At 40.7% G+C, this 24,793-nt stretch overlaps 1 protein-coding gene across 2 annotated transcripts in view; it reads right to left on the reverse strand.

Annotated features, from left to right (window-relative positions):
* TPCN1 (two pore segment channel 1) overlaps window positions 1-24,793 on the reverse strand; it is a 50,675-nt gene that overhangs the window by 24,968 nt on the left and 914 nt on the right. For both annotated transcript variants that reach the window (XM_075276583.1, XM_075276582.1), the window contains exons 2-14: window positions 23,160-23,412; window positions 21,315-21,424; window positions 18,848-19,024; window positions 16,613-16,726; window positions 15,962-16,092; window positions 13,875-13,963; window positions 12,145-12,179; window positions 8,979-9,037; window positions 8,797-8,896; window positions 7,410-7,526; window positions 5,898-6,022; window positions 2,389-2,437; window positions 2,213-2,276 (exon numbers count right to left, since the gene is read on the reverse strand). In XM_075276583.1, coding sequence (XP_075132684.1) covers window positions 2,213-2,276; window positions 2,389-2,437; window positions 5,898-6,022; window positions 7,410-7,526; window positions 8,797-8,896; window positions 8,979-9,037; window positions 12,145-12,179; window positions 13,875-13,963; window positions 15,962-16,092; window positions 16,613-16,726; window positions 18,848-19,024; window positions 21,315-21,424; window positions 23,160-23,262 — 1,273 coding nt within the window. In that variant the 5' untranslated portion in view covers window positions 23,263-23,412. The remainder of the gene's footprint in view (window positions 1-2,212; window positions 2,277-2,388; window positions 2,438-5,897; window positions 6,023-7,409; window positions 7,527-8,796; window positions 8,897-8,978; window positions 9,038-12,144; window positions 12,180-13,874; window positions 13,964-15,961; window positions 16,093-16,612; window positions 16,727-18,847; window positions 19,025-21,314; window positions 21,425-23,159; window positions 23,413-24,793) is intronic.

Here is a 24,793-nt window from a genome sequence, read left to right on the forward strand (position 1 = left end):
TAAGATTTTGTAGTAACAGAAAACTCTTAGTTTGGCTTATGCAAAACCTAAACTAGTCACAGGGGGCCGGGAGTACTTATCATGCTAAATCAGTTTAGTGTGGGAAAAAAAAAAAAAAACTATCTGACCGGTGTCAATGCTGACACACCAGATACAAATATTATCTAATATTGTCTTTAGGCATGATAAAACATGTCAGATTAAACATATTTTTTAAATGTAAAAGTAAAACTGTCCCGTACTCATGTTCTCATTTGCCCCTGTGATATGAGGTATGTAGATATGAACTGCAGTTGCAAATGAGTGGTTTGTGACTTTTTAAGGACACTGGGAACTTTAATTTTGCATTGGTGAGAGCAGCATAAAACATCACTTGTTACTATTAAAAGGGCTGTCATGGATAAGAAAAACAAGGTTGCTCTCTACCAGAACATACTGCACACACAGGTAAACGCAATTGAGCGAGACTGCATCTGCCAAAGTTTGGTTAATAAGGATGCAATTCCTTTTTCGCTTCAGCAACACTGTGAAAGGAGGGCATTCATTAGCTTTTACACCAGAAACAGACACCCTGCTGAAGCCTATGCAGGAGGGTTGCATCTCCAGTAAGACAGCCTCTAAGGAAGTTATTTAAAAAAAAAAAAAAAAGAAAAAGCTAAATGATTTATCTAAAAAAAAAAAATAAACATTACTTCTCTTCTATATACTTACATACATCTAATATAACTAAAATTACAAGATCAAGGATCCTAGTCATACTGCTAGCTTATGTAAATTAGAAGGTTTTCCTGCTAAGTCTAATTATTCCTCCCATTGTTTACACATCGTTGTCAAGGCATCTGGCCTGTTATCTGATTCAGGATGGATAACTCACTGCACTCTGGAAGGGAACCGAGTTCCCTGTATTACTTTCAGAGCCGTTTTATTCTGCTATGTAGTCTGGGCACACAGGTCAGCAAATTGCAGTTTGCTGATAAATGCTCAGACAGTGTGGAAAATATCTCTCTATGTAAACACAAAGGTAATATTGAGTTTACTGCAAGTCTGTTGTCAGTCCTGGCAGCATGGTAATCGCTCTTCAAACCTGTGCAATATAAGATACATTTACTATGCATACTTGATCTTCATTATTATAGATGTCTAGTAATCATAATAAATAATTGCTCATGGTAAAGGCAAGGTCTATATCTACATAGTGTCTTGTCCATTAGTAAAAACCTGCCCATCAGCAGGAAGTGAGTAAAAGAGAATGAAGGCAAACTGATTATAGAGTGAGATGGGAAAACCCTTTAACTCCACTACCCATTATAGGTTTATAACAAATTATCTTTAAAGAGGACCTTTCATCAGATCGGGCACATGCAGTTTTATATACTGCTGGAAAGCTGACAGTGCGCTGAATTCAGCGCACTATCGGCTTTCCCGATCTGTGCCCCGGGTAAAGCGCTATCGGTCCCGGGACCATAGCGCTTTACAGTCAGAAGGGCGTTTCTGACACTTAGCCAGGGACACCCTTTTGCCCAGCAGCGCCTATCGCGCTGTATAGTGTGAGCGGGGAGGAACGCCCCCTCCCTCTCCTGATAATACTCGTCTATGGACGAGCTGTGTGAGCAGAGGGAGGGGGCGTTCCTCCCCACTCACACTGTACGGCGCGATAGGCGCTGCTGGGCAGAAGGGCGTCCCTGGCTAACTGTCAGAAACGCCCTTCTGACACTAAAGCGCTACAGTACCGGGACCGATAGCGCTTTACACTGGGCACAGATCGGGAAAGCCGATAGTGCGCTGAATTCAGCGCACTGTCAGCTTTCCAGCAGTATATAAAACTGCATGTGCCCGATCTGATGAAAGGTCCTCTTTAAGGTAGCCATACACATTAGATAAATGTTGCCAGGACTGGCCAACAATCCAACGTACACAGGGGTGTCCCAGTGCTCCCACAAAAGTTGCTGGCAGGGAAAGAAGAAATGGGCATGCTGGATATCAACATGCGCAATCCTATCTTACATGTGGGATACTGGCAACAGCATATTTTCTTCTTCCCAGTGAGCAAACAGTGGGCTGAGCTAAGGAAAAGGGTTGTTGGGCCAACAGCTATCTGAGGTGTATGGTTAGCTTATGAAATGCTGCAACAAACAAATAATGCATCTACTTCGCACACGATCATTGGCCCAAGCAGGTAACAGTGCATCTAGTAGAGGTAAAGAGCTCACACCTTTAAAGATAAGCAATGCTGTGGGAGGCAAGTCATCAAACCAGTGCTCCCGAATGCGTTGCACCTGTCAAGGAAAGACAACGGTCATCATGGATCTTTAATCAGAGTGGAATTTTACTACATTAACCTGATGGAAGGTTCAAAACCATAGCAATCATCTGTAGCTGTAAACTTACCTTCCACTTCAAATCCACCACTTCATAAAAATGATAAAATTCTTTTAACCTGCAAAAGATAAATTCCATGAAACTGAGCTGTACAACATAAACCAGCATGAGATTTTTATTTTTTTTAATTTTCTGCATTTTGAAGTGGATATCAATCCATGCACCTTTCCTGATACTTTATATCACCTTTATTAACCCATCTATGACTGTTTTGTGCAGCAAATTTCCCTAGAATTGTAATGCATTATCTTAAAAAGGTGAAGGCACCATGTTGTGGAAAAGCTGCTTTTTTTTGTTGCAGATTTTGCTGTGATTTTTTTTCCAGCCAAACCCAGTTGTTGTTACAAAAGGGAATGGGAAATATAAAAGAAGCGCTTCTATTTCTCCATTTTGCTCAATCCACTCCTGTATTTGCCTTAAAAAAACACAAAATATCCCCAGCTACTAGGTACCGTATATACTCGAGTATAAGCCGACCCGAATATAACCCGAGGCCCCTAATTTTACCACAAAAAAACTGGGAAAACTTATTGACTCGAGTATAACCCGAGGGGGGGGGGGATGCAGCAGCTACTAGAAAATTTCAAAAATAAAAATGGTCGGAGTTTTTGGGTGCAGTAGATGCTGGGAAAGGGGAGGGGTGTTTTGGTTGTCTGTCTGCCCCTTCCCCGAGCTTGAGGACTGAGATTTTTTATCCCCACTTGGAATTCATCCTGGCTGAATATAGGGTATTTGCAGTGCTCCTATTAACCCCTTCCCGACGGAACAGGAGCACTGCAGAAACTTTATATTCAGTAGACCGGGTACTTTCAGACACAGGGATACCTAATGTGTTTGTGTTTCACAGTCAATTCCTACTTTTCTATGTATTCTAGGGAAAAAGGATGGATTTATTTACTTATTACTATATATTTTTTAAAGCTTCTTTTTTTTCCACTATTTTATGGGAGATTCTATATACCGTATATACTCGAGTATAAGACGAATTTTTCAGCACAGTTTTTGTGCTGAAAAAGCCCCCCTCGGCTTATACTCAAGTCAGCAAAAAAAAAAAAAAAATTTTTTTAAGGGGGAGGGAGGTCTATGACCAGCCGCAATATCAATGTATAGAATCTCCCATAAAATAGTGGGGGGAAAAAAGGAAGCTTTAAAAAAATTTTGAAGTTGTAAATCACTCCTTTCCCTAGAATACATACAAAAGTAGAAAATGACTGTGAAACACATACACATTAGGTATCCCTGTGTCTGAAAGTGCCCAGTCTACTGAATATAGGGTATCTGCAGTGCTCCTGTTCTGTCGGGAAGGGGTTAATAGGAGCACTGCAGATACCCTATATTCAGCCAGACTGAATTCCAAGTGGGGAAAAAAAAACTGTCCTCAAGCTCAGGGAAGGGGCAGACAGACAACCAAAACACCCCCTCCCCTTCCCCAGCATCTACTGCACCCAAAAACTCCGACCATTTTAATTTTTGAAATTTTCCTGTAGCTGCTGCATTCCCCCCCTTAAGCTTCCCCCCAAGCTTATACTTGAGTCAATAAGTTTTCCCAGTTTTTTGTGGTAAAGTTAGGGGCCTCTGCTTATACTCAAGTATATACGGTATTACTATTGCAGCTGGTCATAGACCCCCCCTCCAAAAAAAAAGAAAAATTATTTAGTTTTTTTTTTTAGCTTGACTCGAGTATAAGCCGAGGGGGGCTTTTTCAGCACAAAAACAGTGCTGAAAAATTCGGCTTATCCTCAAGTATATACGGTATCCATTAATATCCTCAGCTTGTCACATGTCAAAGATATGCAAGAACTTTTCATGAAAATGAGGGAAAACAGTATTGTCTGTAATGGTTTAACAAAAAAAAAATAAAAAATATCCAATTGGCAAATTGTAGGATGAGCTTCACAGTATGAACCAAGAAAAGAATGTCCTTCAAGTCAGTCTTATGTCTGGAAAAAGCTGCAGAAGCAAATGAAGGATTTTTTTGATGAACTGATCAGTTACATTAAAATAAAATACAAATGTTTGCATGCTAGTACATGACTCCATACACATAACCTGTGACACATGTTCTCTGTTAGTGTAGCTACTATAAATTGTATAGCCCCCTCTAGAGGCAATATAGCATTGCTCAAAATTTAATTGAAGCAAAATTGAAGCAAAGCAAAAAAAAAAAAAAAAAAGCATGTCGGAGACTCTGGTGATGTGAAGAACATGAAGACACAGGCTTAAAAGTGGTTGTCCAGCACCCTGGGTGCTTGCGATGTACTGGTTATATATGCTGATTTTTGGCACATGATCTGGGAGTGTCTTATCATTAAAGGTTTCTGGTCTGAGGTCGTAGGCCTGTTATCTGATATACTGGGAATTCCGATTCCACTCTTACCTGAAGTATGTCTGTTCAGAGTTTTAGATGAAGAGGTATGGTTGCACCACTCAACATATCTTTTTACGGCAATCGCTTTTCTTAGCCAGGACGGCGATTTCCCTGTGATGGATGGCTCCCAGACCCCCTCCCTTCCCATGTGGTGGAAGCTGGTGAACTCCATTGTCACGTATAATAAAGTGGTATATAAAGGCAGGGGCCGCCCTCAAAAATTTTGTAAGGTTTGGGGCCTGTGGTGTGACTCTCTCTTGACCCTGTATACTGACCATTTTTTTCGCTCTGCCCTGCAAGCACTTGTTCCTTAGATGTTCAAGGGGTGACTCTGGTCCATGCTTATACTGCATTTGGAGTAATGTGTACGTTCCTGTACATGTTTTTCTGTTGTCTCTCTAGTTTTCTACTCTCATCCTCAGCAGGTTGGATGGAGATTGATACCGCTCTCGACTTTCTGGATTAGGACTTTCTATTGGAAGATTTTTGCAAGCCTTCAATTACTGATATGGACTTTGCAGCATGCTTTTTGGTTCTTGTTCTGTTTGACAAGATTTTTTGGTGTCCAAGGTAGCTTTGGATTGGATTTGCCATCTTTTATGTCTTGATTTTTCTTGTACTGTAATTTGTTTTATACTCTCTCAATAAAACGAGTTTAAAAAAAAAAAAAAAAAAAAAAAAAAAAAAAAGGGGGTTGTCCAGTAAAATTAGATGTTAATTTTATTATTTACATAGGCCAGGGAAGGTGAAAAAAAATATACATCAATCTTGCTCACCTTTCCCTGTTGCCTCCCAGAACGTTCCAGTCTTCTGAGTCCAGTGTTGACATGTGGTGGAAGTCCCAGCCATATGTGACCGCTGAGGCCAATCAGCGGCCTCAACGGAACTCAAGAAGAGACCCGTGAGAAGACACCGGAGCAGAAGGAGAGGACCGCGGTGGAAGGACATCGGAGCACCGTGGACAGGAGAGTATGATTTTTTTTTTTTTTTTTTTCCCACCTCCCCCGGCATATTAAAAAAAAAAATAAAAAAAAAAATTGCCTGGACAACCTCTTTAAAGAAAACAAGGATATTAAAGAAGGAAATGCTGGGCTTATTTCATTTTGTTATTGATTATATGAAGTGAAATACATATTTGCATAGAGCCTACCTCAGATTATCTGTCCGGTTCTGTTTCAGAGCTCTAAAGCATAGGTATCGATCACGAGTTGACATCCGGGGCTTGTAGAATCTCATCATTCCATCAAACTGTCGGAAAGAAATTCCTTGAGGGCCCTGCAAAAGTATATATTCCAGGTAAACTTCATACATACTGGAAAAGTTACTATTAAGATACAGAGCACGATTTTCACTCACAGATATTCCTGAAACTAATTTGCAGCATATGAATACACTCTAGAAGGATGTGATGCTACTTCAGGAAGAAAGGAGCCATTTCTTTTTAATCTGCTACAAAACCATTAACTCTTTCCCCGTCAAGGACTTCTCACACATCTTGGCAGCAAAGCACTTCAGTAACCAAAGACATTAACATTTAATGCAAAGCTGCATGACGGCAATGCGGTCGTCTATATAATCAATTAAATTGTATTATTATACATGTTATGTTGTGTTCTCTTAAAATGTAGATTTTGGTAGAATAGTAGTTGTTACTAGCAACAAAAGGGAAAAACTATGAGCAATTTAGATGATGCCACTTGAAGGAAGTCTGTGGCCAATAAAAACTCAATATCAAATATTCCCTGCATTGTAGGGAACATTATGCTGAGCACCATCATACGTTTAGATAGTTCACTAGAGGCACCACTTGGGTGATTCACTCCTTTATAAAATTGCAGGCCAAATCTGAGCCCCTGAATGAGGCATCTTTTTTTTTTTTTTGTAGATTGTAAGCCCCGTATAGAGCTCACAATGTAAATTTTTTCCTATCCGTATGTCTTTGTAGAATGGGAGGAAATCCACGTAAACACGGGGAGAACATACAAATTCCTTGCAGATGTTGTTCCTGGCGAGTTTCGAACCCAGTACTCCAGCGCTGCAAGGCTGCAGTGCTAACCACTGAGCCACCGTGTTGCGGTGTCATTCTTACCTCCAAATTTCATATTATATGCACTCCCTACACCATTTGAAAGACTATGTAGGATGGGTACTTTCACTAGGGGGACTCATCTTGGACATATATCCTATATTGAGTAATCTGTACCCAGACTCCAACAGGCATGTGAGTAAAGGCGCTTCTCGGAAATCCAATCCTAGAGACATTTTGCCTAATTTGGCGCCGAGCTGCTAAAAACTCTCAATGTGTCTTCTTCTCAACTACAAGAAGAACCAATACAAATTGTTACTGTGCTGATACAATACCCTACAAAAACAGGGGTCCGAACAAGATGAAGAGGTAACCTAATCGGCTCTGTCCATTCACTTGTACAGGAGCTTCAAAAACAGCTAAGCAGGTGTTCTACATTAAAGTGAATGGAGAGAGCTACACATGCAAGGCCACCTCTCCATTCCATGTAGCTGAAAAATATTGCAAAGTTGCATCTTTGCAAAACCTAACATAGGTATAAGTCTAAAAGGTGGGACCTGCATCTATTGGGTATAGTAATGCATCTAAGCATAAACATAGTAAAATTCCAAGACATCTTACTTCACTTCTTTATACCTGTGGGTTGAGGAGAAGCTGGTAACTGTGCTGTGAGGCTGTACGCTTGTGCAGAAGCAGAGATTTGAACTTCTTTTTCTCTATGTCATTGAACGTGTCAAACACAACTGCCAGAAGCTGAAGAAAAGAAAACCAGTGTAAGGTGAATTTCATCAACTTTGTCTCTATAAAAGACGACCAGAAACTTAAGCTCTGTTAACATTTATGTTTGGGGTCTTTGGTATCTTTACCCAGTAAGAATAACACAGCCATTTCCAAGGTGGGCTAAAATTGTAGTGTAGACACTTTAAAAAAAAAAATCATAGTACAAATAATCAGAGAAAAATGTTTACATTGAGCAGAGGTACCAGAAACAAAATTATTCTAAAGTTTCACTATTTATGTATGTAGACGTGTGAATGTTCTTTTTGTTCCTTAATCTATTTTGCAATAGAATTGGTTTAAGACCATATGTTTTGTATTAACAAACTTATATATAATTGGTCCTTATTCCTCCTCTTTAAGACCCGTTTTGTCTCTGAACCTGTGATTATCTGAAGCCATTAATAACGCACTGTTTTTATGGTTGTATAACGGTTTTACTTTTATTCTGGTTATAAACACAGCCACCAGACTGTATGGCTCCAAAAAGACTAGACACTTTTTTTTTTTTGCACACGTGGTAGTTTTCTTGGTAACACACACAAAGTTGAGTTATAACTACTGTGTTTATTGCACTATAATACACACTTTTTAGCAAAAAAAAATATATCTTGCTAAAAAGTGCCTGCATTTTATAATGTGAAGTCCGTAGTATCCAGCAGTTCCAGACTCCTCTGCTTGTTTAAAGAGGACCTTTCACATCCTGGGGCACATGCGGTTTAATACACTGCTAGAAAGCCGACAGTGCGCTAATTCAGTGCACTATCGGCTTTCATGTTCTGTGCCCCCGGTGAAGAGCTATCAGTGTCGGTACCATAGCTCTTCACTGTCAGAAGGGTGTTTCTGACAGGCAGTCAGGAATGCGCTTCCTCACAATAGTGTCTATTGTTCTATTGTTCCTGCCTTCCTACAGAGCTCTGAGAAAGATTCTGGTGGAGGCACTGCGCCATAGCGAATTTAAAGGTACCACACACCCTTCCTATAGAGTGAGGTCTCAAAGGGTGTTACATATGCATGGAAATGTATGAATAATACAAGACCAGCAACAAGTTTTCTTTTATACACAGCACAGAAAAACCAAGAGATCTCCCCCAAAAAACTGGACTTTGTATTTTTAACTATACAGTCTATGATATTGACAGGTGGAACTTCACTTTAACATTAGGAGGTATAGAACCATGGACTCCTAAAAAATGAAATATTTTGTGGTTATAAAGGTCTAACAAGAGAGAAGCTGTTGTCATACCAGATTCATGATGAAATAGAGTTCAATAGATAAATACACAATGAAAAAGATGCAGGACCATCGATTGCGTGAATATGCCGGCATCATGACATCAGGGAAACTACAATGCAGAAGGAAAAGGATTATCAAAAAAGCATCTTGTAGTTTCTACAGGTCATTAAGGGTAAGCAAGACTCACTTACTTGGCAGTAGTCAAAAGTACAAACAGACTGACCAGACTATTTTCAAGAGTGTTGAAATACTGTCGGAAAAAAACCCAAAAATAAAAAGTTGATTTTTTAGAACTCACTGTAAAATCCTGAAATTCTAGTTGTAGTCATTGAGGGACACAGCACCATAGGATATTGGTCAGGTCACTATAAGGCTGGCACTAGAAAATATCAAAAGATGTCAGCTCCGCCCATGGGTAATACCCTCATCCTCAAACACTAAGTTAGTCAGTTTGCACCGAAGCAGTAGAAATAAGTAAACAAGAAAACGGTGAACAAAGAACCAACAACTGCTAACATGTCCTGAGCCCAGAAAAGAACCATGAACAACCCAGGGCAGAAAAAAAAGGAAAGGGTGGGGTCTGTGACTCCAAATGAATACAATGAGAATGGGATTTTATGGAGAGTACAAAATTGTGCAATTTTCTCATTTATATCGTTAGGGAACACAGCACCATGGGATGTCCAAAAGCAGTCCAAAAGGGTGAGAGCAAGCAGCAATGCCAGGGGCAAAACGGTGGCTCAGTGGTTAACACTGCAGCCTTGTAGTGCTAGAGTCCTGTGTTCGAATCCTCCCAAGGAAATCATCTGCAAGGAGTTTGTATGTTCTCCCCGTGTTTGCATGGATTTCCTCCAATATTCCAAAGATGTGCTGATAGGGCCCTATATGGGGCTCACAATCTACATTAATTAAAAAAAAAAAATAAGCAGCAATGCGAGCGATCTAGTGATTTGCAGAACCATAGCACCCAAACGCGCAATGGCAGAGTCCAGAATGAAGCTTCATGTCGGACTGCCCAGGAGGAGTGAGAGTCAAACGCGGAATGAGCAGTCACCTGAATGAGCAACCTGATAACAGAGCAAATCCACCCTGAGATGCAAGCTATGTCAGTGTCGAGGGCCCTGAGGGAGAACAAACAAAGAGTCCAATCTACTTACCTCTCCACATGTTCAGTGCGGAGATCGCGCAGCAAGCACATGGACCCCATTATAATCTATGGGGTCAGTGTGCTTTTACTGCACAGCGCTTGCAATTGAGTTTGGTATTCCATTCGGGGGGGGGGGGGGGGGGGCATGTCACCATGTGGACTCCCCCGGACGGGATATCAACGCAGATGTGAACGAGGGGTAAGGGAGGAAAACCGGAGGAGGACAGAAAGCGGCCTTGTCCTTTTTGAGTCTTCTGGAGCGAGAGTCTCAGCTGCCATTCAAAGCAGGAAGTAGAACCATGAATGGAGGAGATGGAGGAGGGTGGTTAGTGTTTAGAACAGCACAAGGGAAGGAGAGAACTTTTTCCTACGGTAGCCTCCGAGATTAGCTTCTCCTTGCCAAAAAGTCTGCCATGTTTGTCTTGAGAGAACGAAAGATAGTCATCTTACTTTTTGGAGGCGGATACCGCAATGCTTGACCAAATCCAAATGGTACAAAGCATAACCACCATGTTAGCTGCTGCTCTGTCTGACTAGCGAGCCATTTCTAGAGAGGCATCGTAGAGGTACATCGAGGCATATAGAATATGAGAAACAAGCAGTCAGTTTTTCTGAGGGAAGCTCCATGTGAAAGGCAATGTTTAACTTAAGATGCTGAAAAGGAAAACCAAAAAGCAGAGCCATTTGCCACAAAAGCTTCCTTGAAGAGGGAGTCCACCTTCCAGGGGGGTCACTGAGGTAGATGGAAGACTGCCAGTGGAAGGGAAGTAGCCTCAAACAGCTAAGCCATGGATAGATTCACAGCAGAGGCTTTGGACCACGTGGAGGCATACAGGTCTAGGAAACAAAACAGCACATCCACCTTCTTTGAGGAAAACAAGGGGCAGTCTGAATGAGCCATTCTCTCTTCAACATCTGGTCAAATGTCCCATGGTTCAGGAAGACCAGAGAGAGGAAAGGCGATTGAGTCAGAAAGAAACATCTTCCTGCGTGGCAGAAATGAGGGCTTCAGAGATATGAAAGGTATCCCCTAACTGTAAAACGAGGTTCTGTATAGCATTGGATATAGATGTCCTGAGACATGCTTCGAATCAGAGTCAGAGGAATCCCCAGGAAAAACAGAATGAGCAGTGGAAAAGGTGATTCTTCCTTTCGGATTGGAGCAACGGACCGTTACCCTGTCTGGGGAGGGGGTGTGGGAAATTGACCTATATGAGGACTTCTTGGTCCGCATTCAGAAGCAGTTCTTGAAGCTGGAAAAGGAGTAGCATTCGCGCTTGGGAAGGGGCTTGAGAGGCACTAACTGAGCAGCAATCTGAGGACAGCCTTTCCAAGGTTTGGTTAAGTTTGTCAAGGTCGCAAATAGCCCAGGTGAGAGAGACCAGTGAGTCCAGGAGAGTGTCTGTGTGGGGGGGAGGGGGCTCAGACTGGCCACATGGCAACATAGTATTACAGCAGGCACACGTATAAAATGTGGGGGCACCAGAAAATGGTGGGATAGCAGTGGAAAAGGGCCTTGCAGAGAAGTTGGGAGAAGCCCAAGGCTTAACCTACCGTAAGTTATGCTTCCTGAGGAGAACAACTGGTGGAGAAGGGAGAGACCTACCACCAAGATTCCCGCATCCACAAGATAGGCAGAGGACTAGAAAACACTATCTCCCTGCCAGGATTGGACAGGAAGCCAAAGGGGAGGAGTTGGGCCTAGGAGAAGTCGGTGTGTAATTTATAAGGCTGCAGGCAGCGATGAGGCACCCTGGCGAACCAGGAAAACCCCAAAGACCTCTGGAGGGAAAACAGGCTGGAACAAGGAAGAGAAAGGGGTGCAGAATATACTCACCCAAATCTGAAATCTCTGGGCACACACAGGGTTACCCCTTCATTGACCTGGCACGGATGCAGCAGTGGGCATTAGGTGATCCCCGCTGCACCTGTAAGAGAAAAGCAATAAATAGCCAACATTGTGTCTGAGGAGAGGGTATAGCCCAGGGCCAGAGACACATCTTTAAGATTTCCTAGTGTCAGACTTCCAGAGACTGGACCTATAGTCCATGGTGCAGTGTTCCCCAATAATATAAACGAGAAAACAGATTTTTCAGAAATAAAAACAGGCATTTAGTGTATATCCAATCCAGGCTATACTAAATTTAGTTAACATTATTAGTTATCAACAAAAAGAAAACACTTCCAACTGAATAACCTATGTGACTTACCGGATCAGATGGATTAGGAGAAAACAAGTAGAATCCTAACAAGAAAGAGATGAACAAAAATTCACTAAAATATATCTGTCAAACAGACTCTTGTTCAGCCAGCAGATATTCTGCCTAAAACCCCATGCAAACTTGATATGGCTGAGGATACAAGTGTTCTTCATGGGAGGGGGGAATAAATTTTTACTAGACACCACTGACAGCAGTTTATATTCTATGAGCACAAGGATCTTACCCGATCCTTCTTTACTAATATTGGGGAGAACAGGCAAACCATCATACCGGTAACATAGTCGATCCTACTGAAATCAGAGGGTATAGTGGACATTGCTGGTATATGTATAGGCAACTTTAAATGTTCTGGAGGAGTTTTCAGTTAGTATTAGATTAGAAGCTATTGTTGGAGCTGACAGACGGAGTTGAAGTTATTGCAGCTTCATAGCAGAGACTGCAAAAAGTTATTGGTGATGGTATTTTAGAAAAAAAAAAGTATAAACTTTCAGCAAAGCATGGACACAAGTCATGATGTAGGCATGGTAATTGAGAACTGAAAGGGATTGTGAATTTCTATATATTATACTGTTCTAGCTCAGTTTAGCAAAATTTACATCATGCTCTTTGTACTTTAAATATTCCATGAACAAATAAAGAAGCAGATCATGGATGTGTCGGGAGGGAATGGGGACGTCAAGAGGAATAGCCACCAGCCAAAGGTCATAGACAAATCAGGTACTTCCAAAGGTTTTAGATCTTGTTTAGGTTTCTGTAAGGCCTACTGATCTAGACGTATTCACAAAAAGCAAATTTAGCACCACTGGCATTCACATCAAGGACCTTCCTCCAAACCATATTACATGACCTGTATTAATCAATAGAAGCTAACAGGTCCTTCATTCTTAACATCACAATATTTCCCTAGATACACACAATACTCTATGAGAAAAAAAACTTTATAAATATAGAAAATATCTGTTTCTGAGTACCACAAAAGATTTTGTAAACACCTGTCAGATCAAATTGTAGTGGGGTGCAAATTTTAACTAGTGGCTGACCCAATAACTAAATAGGTAATGCTGTGTAATAACAACTCTGTAATGATCTGCTGGTCCATCAATATAGTTTTTGCAGTTAAATGAGATTGTGTGCCTACAGGAGTGGGGAGGAAGCTGTCTAAATGAGCAGCATGATTACAGCTATGGAACGGTGTGCCCAGGTCGGAGTTTAATTATGCAATGGCATACTAGTATGTCAATGTAAAGTTTGCATAGCAGCAGGAGCGGGGAAGCAGCTGGTTATTACCAGCCCTGCTTTCCTAATCACTGTATAAACACCGTATATAAAGTTATGGCAACCGTCATGTTGTAGCTACCTCCCAGCCTGATGGCCATGCTATCACCAGGTGCAAGGAAACTGCAGGAGCTGCTGGGCCATATCAGCTCTGCCATATATCACCCACAGTATCAGGTCTTCTCTAAATTACAAAAAAAGTTGAATTGTACCCCCAAAGGTCTATTATGGGAAAAAATATATTTAGCAGAACTTCATACTTTTAGAAAAATAAATAAAAAATAGCCCACACAAACGAACACACTTCAATCTCGCAGTTTTTAAACCCACATGAACTAAAGAACTGGAAAATGGCCTGGAAGTGGTTAGGATTTATGACTAGCTTTAACAAACCCTTGATACAAATTAGCAGTGCACCAATAGATCTTCATAAAAGAACATACCCAAAATGGCAAATATAACCATGAAGAATAAGAGGAGAAGTAGGATATCGATAAAAGGTGGCAGAGACTGGAAAATCTGACGCAGGTTTCTGTAAAATAAAGTAAAAGCAAATTATTAATAAAGAATTCTTACTAATAGATGTCACTTCTGTTCTCTAAATATCACTAAGTTCATTATATCATTATGTTTGTGCACACTAAGTTATTTGTCTGATTTACCAGTTTAAGACCAGACTATTTTTCCCTGTTCATGTTTTACATGCAGTTTCAAAATCAACGACAAGTTTACTTCATTTAGACAGATAATTGCATCTTTTATGCCACAAGGGCCATTAAAGCTGGGCCTCACATGCTGGAAACACTACAGGAAAAATTGCGGCGTTATACAGTAACAGCAAAGTGGATGGGAGTCTTCCGAATCCCATGCCCACTTTGCCGTAAAATCCGCAGTGCGGACATGTTCCAATTCCCAAAAACATTGTGGCTTTGGAAATCGAAGCAGGTCATTTATACCTACGGAAACGCCGGCAGCTTTCCTGAAGATATAATGGTAACAGAAAGTCCGCAGGAAAACTCTGTGAACTTTCTGTTGAAAGCGCTGTGAGAAGAAGCGCGATGCGTTCCCGCCGCAGTTTTTCCCACAGCGCCTTAGTGCTGCACATCGTCCTGTGGGGCCTTAGCCTAAAATAGATTTTTAAATTGTTTCTCCACTCCACTATGGTGGTTTTAATGTAGGGGACACACTGTTATGGGAAGGGACAGGGCTACAAGCTAATGCTGCTGTTATTATTGTTGTTATTATTATTATTTATTCCCCACTTCCCTCCTAAGGCCACTGGAGTCCCTTGGGGGGGGGGGGGAGCTGTTCAACATTACATGCAGTTTTCTCACTGCAGACTTCTTCCATAATTGCAAATGCCATATCAGCCCCAGTTGCAGGGGAAACAACCTCCTAACCTGCACTGCATTTCTGACCTGGGTATCCCAGTAGCTCCTGCAGGTACTTATTACCCGTTACCTGGCGATCATGTAGCCACCAGGACTGAGACAGGAAGCATCATCGCTGCACTGTGTACACAGCGATCTGGAAAGCAGGATAGAAATAAACAAAATTTACTCTCTGTGGAGAGTATATCTGTTTCTGACAGCTGGCTCCCCTCTCCTGCAGCTGTACAAACTCTGGTCAGCTACAGACTTTACAAGGGCAGTTTAAAACATCCTTCCAGAGTGCTATGCTGGCCCAAAAGATGTTTTAACTCATTCAGCCATAAATCATCAATGAAGCTGCTGTTTACTGATCTACAATTTGTATTATGTGTCGAAATTTACTTTATTGAGCCCATAATGAGGACCAGCAGGGGCAATGTAGCCTGAAATGTGTAAGCAGGTTGAGGTTTTTACCATGTGTTAATAATAATCATGTGCAGTAGATCAGAAACTCTCACAGGTAGAGTTAGTTCTCTTTAGTTTTATCTTGTTATATTTTGATGTGTAAATTATATTATTATATGTCTTTCTGTAGCTTTACTATGGATTATGTTGGTGCTATATAAAGATTGTTCTTATTTAGTATGAGCATCAACTGACACTGGGAGGATCAAATCACACTGCCGATGGGGAGTGCGGGATGGGCGTGTTTAGTAACAATACAGCAGAAAACTCCCCCTGTGCTTCAAGATCCTCATTTGAATTAGGAGAAAAAAAAAGTGATTTTTCTACACATCCCTGGAGCTCTGAAACATATGAAAGGTATGTTTTTTTTTTTCCCTGCTAACAGCATCTACAGCGCTATAAACGTCTAACTTTTAACTTCTGATGATTCCATATTCTAAACTGAATAAAATGTGGTTTATATGAGATTTCCAAATCATATCATACTTATTTTCATGAAATTCTACACTGTCCCAACTTTTTTTTGGAATTGGGGTTGTATAAGCTTGAAGAAAAAAAAATAAATAAAAGATAGAAATCATAATAATTTGTAATCATACTCATCTACATTCTTTTTTGGATCTATTTAGCTATTTTTGTAAGTTATTTGTAATAATAATAATAATAATGATTAAAAAGTCACAAATAGTTCCTACCTTCGGACGGCCCCACAATATCTGCAGTCCACTAAGAAAATAGGTCGCAATGCTCTTGTAACACGTACATGAGAGGTCTGCCTGATCAGCACCACAATAGCTTCAACAAACTGAACCAGCAATACAGAACTCTGCAGAGACATAAACGTAAAATCTGTTTTAGGCTAAAGCCCCAAGAAAACATTGCTGCGGAAACGCATCATATTTTTCCTGCAGAATTTTTTTTCCTGCAGAATTCCAGAGTTTTCCTCTATGGACTTTCAGCCCCTATTATGCCTATACAGAAAACACCAGCATCTCCACAGGGATACGTGATGGACATGCTCTGATTTTCAAAAATGCAGCTTTTCAATGCAGATTTTTTTCTGCAATGTGTGGATGGGAACAGCTGGAATTACTATAAAAGCCAGGGTTTTTGCAATGTGGGGCCCCAGCCTTAACTTTTCTCTATAACATAAATAAATACATCACAGGTTAAAAAGGGAATGTTTTCTTTTAATAACAATGAATCCACTAAAAAGACCATTTCGATTAAAAGGGGTTTTCCAGAAAACAACACTAATGGGCAATACTTAGAACTGTACAGGCCATAGTTACATATGTAATTAGTGTAGTTAACAGAAAAACAAGGTAAATTATTTAAAGACTAACCTTCAACATAGTCCTACGATGTCTCAGAAATGTCCGACAACCAAGCCACCTCATCTTCATGACAAGTTCAAAAACAACTAGCGCCAGGGCCAGCAATTCTAGTGTTGCATGAACCTTAAATAATGGTATTAAAAAAATATATATATGAGTGATACACATATATAGTAGGTACATTTAACACAAGTAGTTTTCCCCCTCTTGTTTTGACCCCCAAAAAAGTTATGGATACTATATAGACATATTTGTGCACCTTGCCTAACAACGGGTGGTGCTTCCAGGAAAAGGTCAAGGCATAATATGGGGCACTGTGTAACAAAAATGCAACTTTTGGTGCATTCATTTGTTGGAAACTAAGCCATCTAATAGGTAAAGATTCAATGGACAGTGTAAATATAAACTAGATTTTACATTATGATAGATCATCAAATAAAGAAGTCAGGGCTCTGACACCTGGACCCCCCCACCAACCGTCTAAAGTGACCGCTCAGGCCTCTTCACACAAAAACAGCCACAACACCACACATTTTATAGTGTCTGAACATTGTATATTTCACTTGAAAGGGAATACGCTGCCTGCAGAACTTGTGACTATGTGTTGATCTTAAATCAAGGACCTTTCCAAAGGAACAGATCATTAAGTGATGTGCCTGGAAAACACCTTTAAGCCTAAGGCCCCAAAGTGCAAAAACGCAACTATTTTTGTTGTAGATTTTGCTGCTGTTTTTTTGCCAGAGTCAGGAGTGGATAAAACAAAAAGGAAATGCCTAAGAGTTTCCTTTAATTTCTACATTTCTTTTCAAGCAACTCCTGACCATGGGTTAAAAAACAGCAGCAAAATCCTACTAATATTATAAGTGTGAAAGTTTGTGTGTTTGGATGTTTGTGAGTTTGGATGTTTGTTCCTCAATCACGCTAAAACGCCTGGACGGATTTGCGTGCAATTTTCCACAAACATAGTTTTCCCTCAGGATTGAGTCACAGGCTACTTTTGGTGCCACTAAACAACATGGCTTCCTAGCAGGAGACTCACAAAAGCAGGACTCCTAGCCCCAGCTATAGACTCACACACACTGCCTGGCATTTCCTGCCTCAACCTGCCTGCACACTCCTTACTGTCACCTCAGGAGTAGCCCTCACTCTACTCACTCACATTTACATGTCTGTATCACTACATACACAATACAACACATCACATTGTCTGTATCACTACATACACAATACAACACATCACATTGTCTGTATCACTACATACACAATACAACACATCACATTGTCTGTATCACTATATACACAATATAACACATCACATTTGCTAGCCCACCAAACTTTTTAAAGCACTTTTACAGTTTCACATGTCTGTGTCCGCCCAATTCTCAAATCACCGCAGACGAAGTCGCGGGTAAAAGCTAGTCTGTAATAAAAAAAATGTTGCATTCCTGCAACGTGGGGCCTTACCTAGTCCTGAGCCCCTAAGCAACAGGTTTACTTTATTATATATGACTGTGCAGTTCCTCCACTCCTGCCTTAGGCTGGTCTTACACGGCCATAATGTAAGTCTGCAAATGGTCCACAATTGAGGGTTTTCAATTGCGGACACATTATATTCATTGTGGCCTCTTACACCACTGGATATTTTATCCGTGGTGTGGGTGGGCCACAACCGTTGTCTTCAATTTATAGGACATGTCCGTAATGGCCGTGAATTGCGGCACTGCACGGACTCGCCCACAGAACTATGGGCGAGTGCGGCATGACACAGACATCTGCGGAGCCTATGTTGCTGATCAGCAACTTGTGGAATGTACATTCAATACGGTCGTGTAAGACCAGCCTAAGAAGGTATTCTGTCAGGAAGTGTGAGAGCCCCATCAGATAACAGTACTGATCAAGATTCACAATTCCAAACTTGATTTACTAGTAAAGGGGAAATTTGCTATAGTGGTTGCGTGTGAATTGTTGCTTAAAATAAGCATTATAGGCACATCTAGATTTTGATCATTTCCGGCTGCTAAATAAGGGGGTGTGGGTTAAGATGCGACAGACAAAATTCTGATATAAAATTGTAGCTCAATGTACGCCAACTGATTGGTGGTATAAGCTAAAATTAGACAGTCTAAAAATACAATACTGTACATTTATCATCCAGCAGACACTGTGATAAATCTGGCAAATTTTCTGACTGCCCAAATTTACACTGTACTATTAGTAAATCAGGGCCAGACACTTTATACATACATAGATGTCAAGGCGAAGAAAGGGTACAGCCGGGGCCTCACACAGGGAAAGGAGCAGCAACAGAAGCCCGGTACTTAGTTCCAGCATATAGAATAAATGATTGTGAGCAAAAAGGTAAGCAGCAAGCGCCTTTGGATCTCGTGGATGTGTGTAAAACTTGTCATTATTCTTCCCTTCCTGAAAATCATAAGAAGCATGTGAGATGCATCATTTTGCAAATGGAACAGTCTAGTGTTCAGTGAATAGAGATCAGAACTACAGTTTTTAACTTGCGCAAACCAGACAAGTCAAATTCTTGATATGGGTAACATCTACAGTTTCTATAATAATTATACATGAAAAACAGCTATAACCACATCCAAATGAGACGCCAAAAAGCAGGAAGTTTCATATTCGGTAATGTAGTTGCTACTGTAAATTATTTGAGGTTTGTAGAGACAAGAGCATCTAAGTATATAAGACACACCTACATTACTTTTATAAATGATTGATAATCTCAGACATGAGGAGATGCACCTATGGGGACACACAGAGGCTTGGGAGGACTCCCACTCCTCTAAAAAAAGGATTGAAACAATTCCCTTACACAGATGGAGAGTACTGTCCCAGGACGTTCCATACCAAGTCCCTAAGGCAAAAATAAACTGTTTATCCCCATGTGAGCTAACACTTAATATATACAAATAATCTAATCACTTTTAGGCAGTTCCTATATACTACTATTAAAATCTCATTGCATCAGAGAAGTAATAATAGAGCTGTTGTAGATTGGAAATAGAACCATTTGCTCAGGCTCCAATAACATATAAGAAGTTCATTAGGCCTCCATCATGTTGAAAGAATTTTGTGATGATGGCTTGATGTTAGTACTGTGTATAAGACTAAGAAATAGCTGTCCTGGCAGGAGTATGTGATCTTTAGGCAAAACTATCCAACATGTCAAGACGTTTGAGAGAGCATTTAATAGATATCCAACAGCGAAAAGATTTAGTTATTTATTTGTTGAGTAATATAATTGCCCTTTACTCAGCATTTCTATCTGCAAGAATGACCTCCACATGTCAGAATGCAGAGGGCCAATTCACACAGCAGAAAATGAAGAGGAATGGAGGTAGATTTCCACCTCTGAATCCTCTTCACAGTCAAGTCCTCCAGCTCTCTGCCACAGCTTCCAGTTGCTGATCAGCCCCAGATGATCAGGGCTGATCAGCCGATTGCCTTGTGCCATAGATTCTTCAAATGATCAGCCCAAAAATCTGTGGTTTATTGTTTTCAATGTTCTGCTCAGATCTCTGCATCCTATTGAAAATAATGGGAGGAGAATCAGAGCGGAAACTGGCATTTATTTTGAAGTAGATCCTGCCTCAAATTCAGGACCAGATACTGCTTTGTGAAGAAGCCTTAAGGGTTCCATGTAGGATCCATACTGAAAGCAAATACCTGAAATATTAATAACCTTTTCATATAATTTGTTATCAATATCTGACCAGTGGGAGTTTGACGCCCACAACCCTGCCAGTTCAGCTTTTTAAGGCGGCAGGAGCACTTGAGCGAGTACGCGTGTTTGCTTCACAGACCAGTGATGTCACGTGGACTGTTTGCAGCTCAGTCCCATTCAAATGAATGGGGCTGAACTGTAATACCAAGCACAGCCCCTTTGCAATGTACAGCACTGTGCTTGATATTCAGCGAATACTGAAGCCACAACACTAACCGGAATGCTTTTCGACCAGTTATCGATGACCTATCTTAATGATAAGTTATCAATATTTGAAAGGGGTAATCCAGTCACAAAATGTTACCCACTATCCATAGGTTCTCTAAAAAACTTTGAAACAGAGACTACCTAACTTGGCCATCGCCACCACCAACCTTTACAAGTGACATTTAATATAATGGCTCTGCTGAGTTTTTTTTTTTAATGTTTTCCTTACAAACAATTTGATTCAAAGTGGGAAAAAAAACACTACAAAATGAGTATCTGATGCTATCCTTTGGAATAGTGAGCATTTAGCTAAATTAATAACATTAGAAGTATTGTTATTTCAAGACTATACTATGTAAAGACCGTGGACAACCTTGATCTTTATGCATAGTTCTTATTTCACATCTAGACAATATTTACAACTCATTCTTATAAAATGTATCACATTTTATCTTGACCTGATTGAATTTTATTGACAGATCTGCTCTACTCCTCACTTTATAAAGGGTTAAGTACGCTAAGTACATTGTCTTGCAGTGCTGAATGAGAATTGTAATGTATAAGAGGAAAAGTGATACTTATTGAGTACTCTGCAGTGTTCTCTGCAGCAATCTTCACTTATATGCCCAATTAAAGTATTTAATGGCTTTAAAGCCTGTATAAAAAGCCTTTTTTTTCTAAAAATTCCTTGTAAATCATTGTAATTATATTTCCTGTATGCTATACATGAAATTTAAATGCCTGCCGTATTGATCTTCTGACCTGGAGGTAGATGGCAGCTTCCTGATATCGCGTCTCCCAGCCAAGGTCTGCATCCTCAGGCACATGAACCTGCTCCATGCCTTGCCCGTGCAATTCATACTCATCTGTGGCTGAAAGGGACGTTTACAGATTTTACACATTTAGCAAAAGGAAACCAGTCATGCAGTTTACAAATGATCGCTAACAACAATGTTACACATTAACAGAACAGTCTAAAAATATATCCACACTCAAGTGAAGTTAAGAACATTTTCTGGTATTTGATCTCAAGAGGATCTTCCATGTCCCATAACCCCTGTTGTCCTATACAGGTGCATCTGAATAAATAAGATAACCTTTGAAAAGTTAATTTATTTCCATAATTCAATTCATAAAGTGAAGCTCCTATGTTTTATAGACTCACAGAGTGATCTAATCCAAGTACTTATTTCTATAAATGTTGTTGATTGTGGCTTACAGCTACAAAACAAATATACATTTTCAACAGAGAAAAATTTAACTACCGATACTTGAAAAGTATACATAGTATATGCACTGTGTACTTGGTTGAGGCTCCTTTTACATAAATTACTGCATCAATATAGCGTGGCATGGAGGAGATAAGCCAGTGGGACTGCTGAGGAGTCATGGAAGCTAGCTCACTTACTAGTGGCCTTTAGCTTATCTGAATTGTTGTGTTTGGTGTCTCATCTTCCTCTTGACAACATCCCATAAAGGTTGTGGTATTGTCCAGGGTTTTATGTCAGAAGTGTTTCCTAGCCAATTAAACACAGTGATGCCGTGGTTATTAAACTAGGGATTGGTACTTTTGGCAGTGTGGACAGGTGCCAAGTCCTGTTGGAAAATGAAATCAGCATCTCTACTTTTAAACAGATGCGCTGACTTTGGACTTGATATAACACAGTGAACCAACACCAGCAGATGACATGGCTCCCCAAACCATCTGACTGGGAGCTTCCCACTGGGCCTCAAGCAGCTTGGACTGTGTGCCTCTCCACTCTTCCTCCAGACTCTGGCATCCTGACAATTCACTTTCGTCAGTAAACAGGACATTGGACCTCTGAGCAACAGTCCAGTCCTTTTTCTCCTTAGCCAAGGTAAGACGCTTTTGACATTGTGCCTGAGTCATGAGTGTGACACTTGTAACCTATGTCCTGGATACGTCTGTGTTTGGTGACTTTTGAAGCACTGACTCCACTCTTTCTGAATTTCCCCCAAATTTCTGAATGGCCTTTTCATCTCAATACTTTCAAGGCTCTGGTTGTCCCTATTGCTTGTTCCACCTTTTCCAGCACGCTTCATTTTGGCATGATATCTCCCCACTGTCAGAAGGGCGGGAATTGGAGCCTAGCATCATCTCTGGGCTGTGAGGAAGTCTCCCCCTCCCCCAACTAGTGATGATGCTAGGCTGTAAGGCCCACCCTTGTGACAGTGGGGAGATATCAGTGCCAACAGCACTGATATCTCCAACAGGGCACATACTGGGAAAGCCAACAGTGCTCTGAATTCATATAATACCGCACATTGATGAGGACATGAGAGGTCCTCTTTAAGCTTTAAAGACTGTCCATGTTTCCCTAATCTGGGAAATAAGAGATGTGAAAAAGGAAACTCAAAAGGAGAAATTCATTAACCGGTCTACACCAGGTTTTTTAGTTCAGAAAACGTACAAACTAACATAGATTTTTGAGCAAAAATTTGCAACTTTTTACCATTCTATGCCCAGTCTACCTCTTTTCTAAAACTAGTAGGGAGTACGTGGCCTCCCACAGCCTGGCAAATGGAATACAACTTATGTCAAAACTGATATGATTTAATAAATAAAATTTAAAAAAAACACCTTACCTAATTGCACATCGCCACTGCTATCCACCTCTGGAAGAGCACACCCTCCATTTTCTTCTGAAGTGAATAACAGCGGTTCATCATCCTCCTGCTTTGCAGCCATGATGACTATGAGTCTTTCATCTGCACACTAAGACCATCAGTCCAAGAGGAATAAAATGGAGAAGCAGATGTAGAGTAGTTTTCACATTATGGAATGAGCCTTAAAACGTGCACCTTCAGATCTTAAAGCTACGACGTAACCACGATGACTCTGTAAACAACAAATGTACAGATGCATCAACAATATGAAATACATTTTTTGCAACAGCTGTATTCCAAACTAAAGTAATCGATCTCTTATTTGACATGCAGATTTAATGCTGATAAGGGCTCGTTCACATCTGCGCCCGGGAGTCCGTTTTGCAGGTTTACGTTTCCTGCACAAAACAGAGCAGGAGACAGAAAGCTTCAAGACTCTTTGAAACCCATTCAGTTGAATGGGTTTGAAAGGTGTCCGGCCGTGAGCGTTTTATGCCCTCCACGGCGAAACTGTTTTTTTTAAACCGGACACAGAGTGCAGTACTCTGTGTCAGGTTTAAAAAAACCAGTTTCGCGGCGGAGAGCATAAAACGCTCACCGGCGCTCACAGCCGAACCGGTCTGACAGCTTTCCGTCTTCTGCATGCAGAAGACAGAAAGCTCAGAACGGAGTCCGGGAGCTAGTGTGAACCCAGCGTAAGCATATAAGGGACAAAAGCCGGTTTAAGTGTCTCTAGTTGTTCAGTAGTCAGTATGCAAAATGTTAAATTCATCCCATATAGTGACAAACATAATTTCCTAATGTAAAACTTGCATCTATGCTTTGTCACCAGGCAAACTTCATCTGTAACATTAGACATATTACCAGTTTGGGCTTAGACTACGTCACAGGCTACATAGTTTACAGCAACCCCCTAGGACAGCAATCACTGTGCCCTGTACCAAGGTTAGCACTTCAGGCATATTTCCTCAGCACAGAGCTCTCTGTAATATGTAAAACACCGCTACTACAGGTAATCCGTCACTCTCATCGGCCGTGTAAATGAAGTTAGAAGGGAGGAAGCACTAAGGCTGAGTGTGAAGAATGGCGTTACAGCGTCCTGTGAGCTAGCCTGGTCAATGGTAGCAATTGCCTGTGCAATTTGTTTTTGTAGTACAAGTTTAATAAGTTTAATATGGCAGCTGAACAGGCTAAAGTAGGTGTTTCTTTATTTCAATGAGGCTGGAAGGATTTGTATGAGTTTATACAACAAGAAAGACCAGACTGTGTGAGAGACAACCTCTACCGCCCATAAAGCTGGTTTAGTATGTTCAGGAAAAACTTGTATCCACCAGAGAAGAATCATCCTAGCACAAAAAAAAAGAAGTCATGGACAAGGAGATTAAGGGGTTTTCTGGGCAATTTTTTTTTTTTAAACAAGGTATTTTAGTTATATTAATGAGTGCACCAAAATACCTTTAGCAGTGTCTCAAGTGATTTCTGAGTTTACGTGTAAACTCCTGGTATACTCATTTGTTTACATGGGTAGTTTCCTACTGTATTAGGCTACAACTACTGTATAAGCAGCCATTTTTCTTTTGGCTGCGGGCATGCGCAGTCGACTCTGCCCAAGG

This window comes from Leptodactylus fuscus, chromosome 1 (genome assembly GCF_031893055.1).
Source record: "Leptodactylus fuscus isolate aLepFus1 chromosome 1, aLepFus1.hap2, whole genome shotgun sequence".
In the NCBI taxonomy this organism is placed as follows: Eukaryota; Metazoa; Chordata; class Amphibia; order Anura; family Leptodactylidae; genus Leptodactylus; species Leptodactylus fuscus.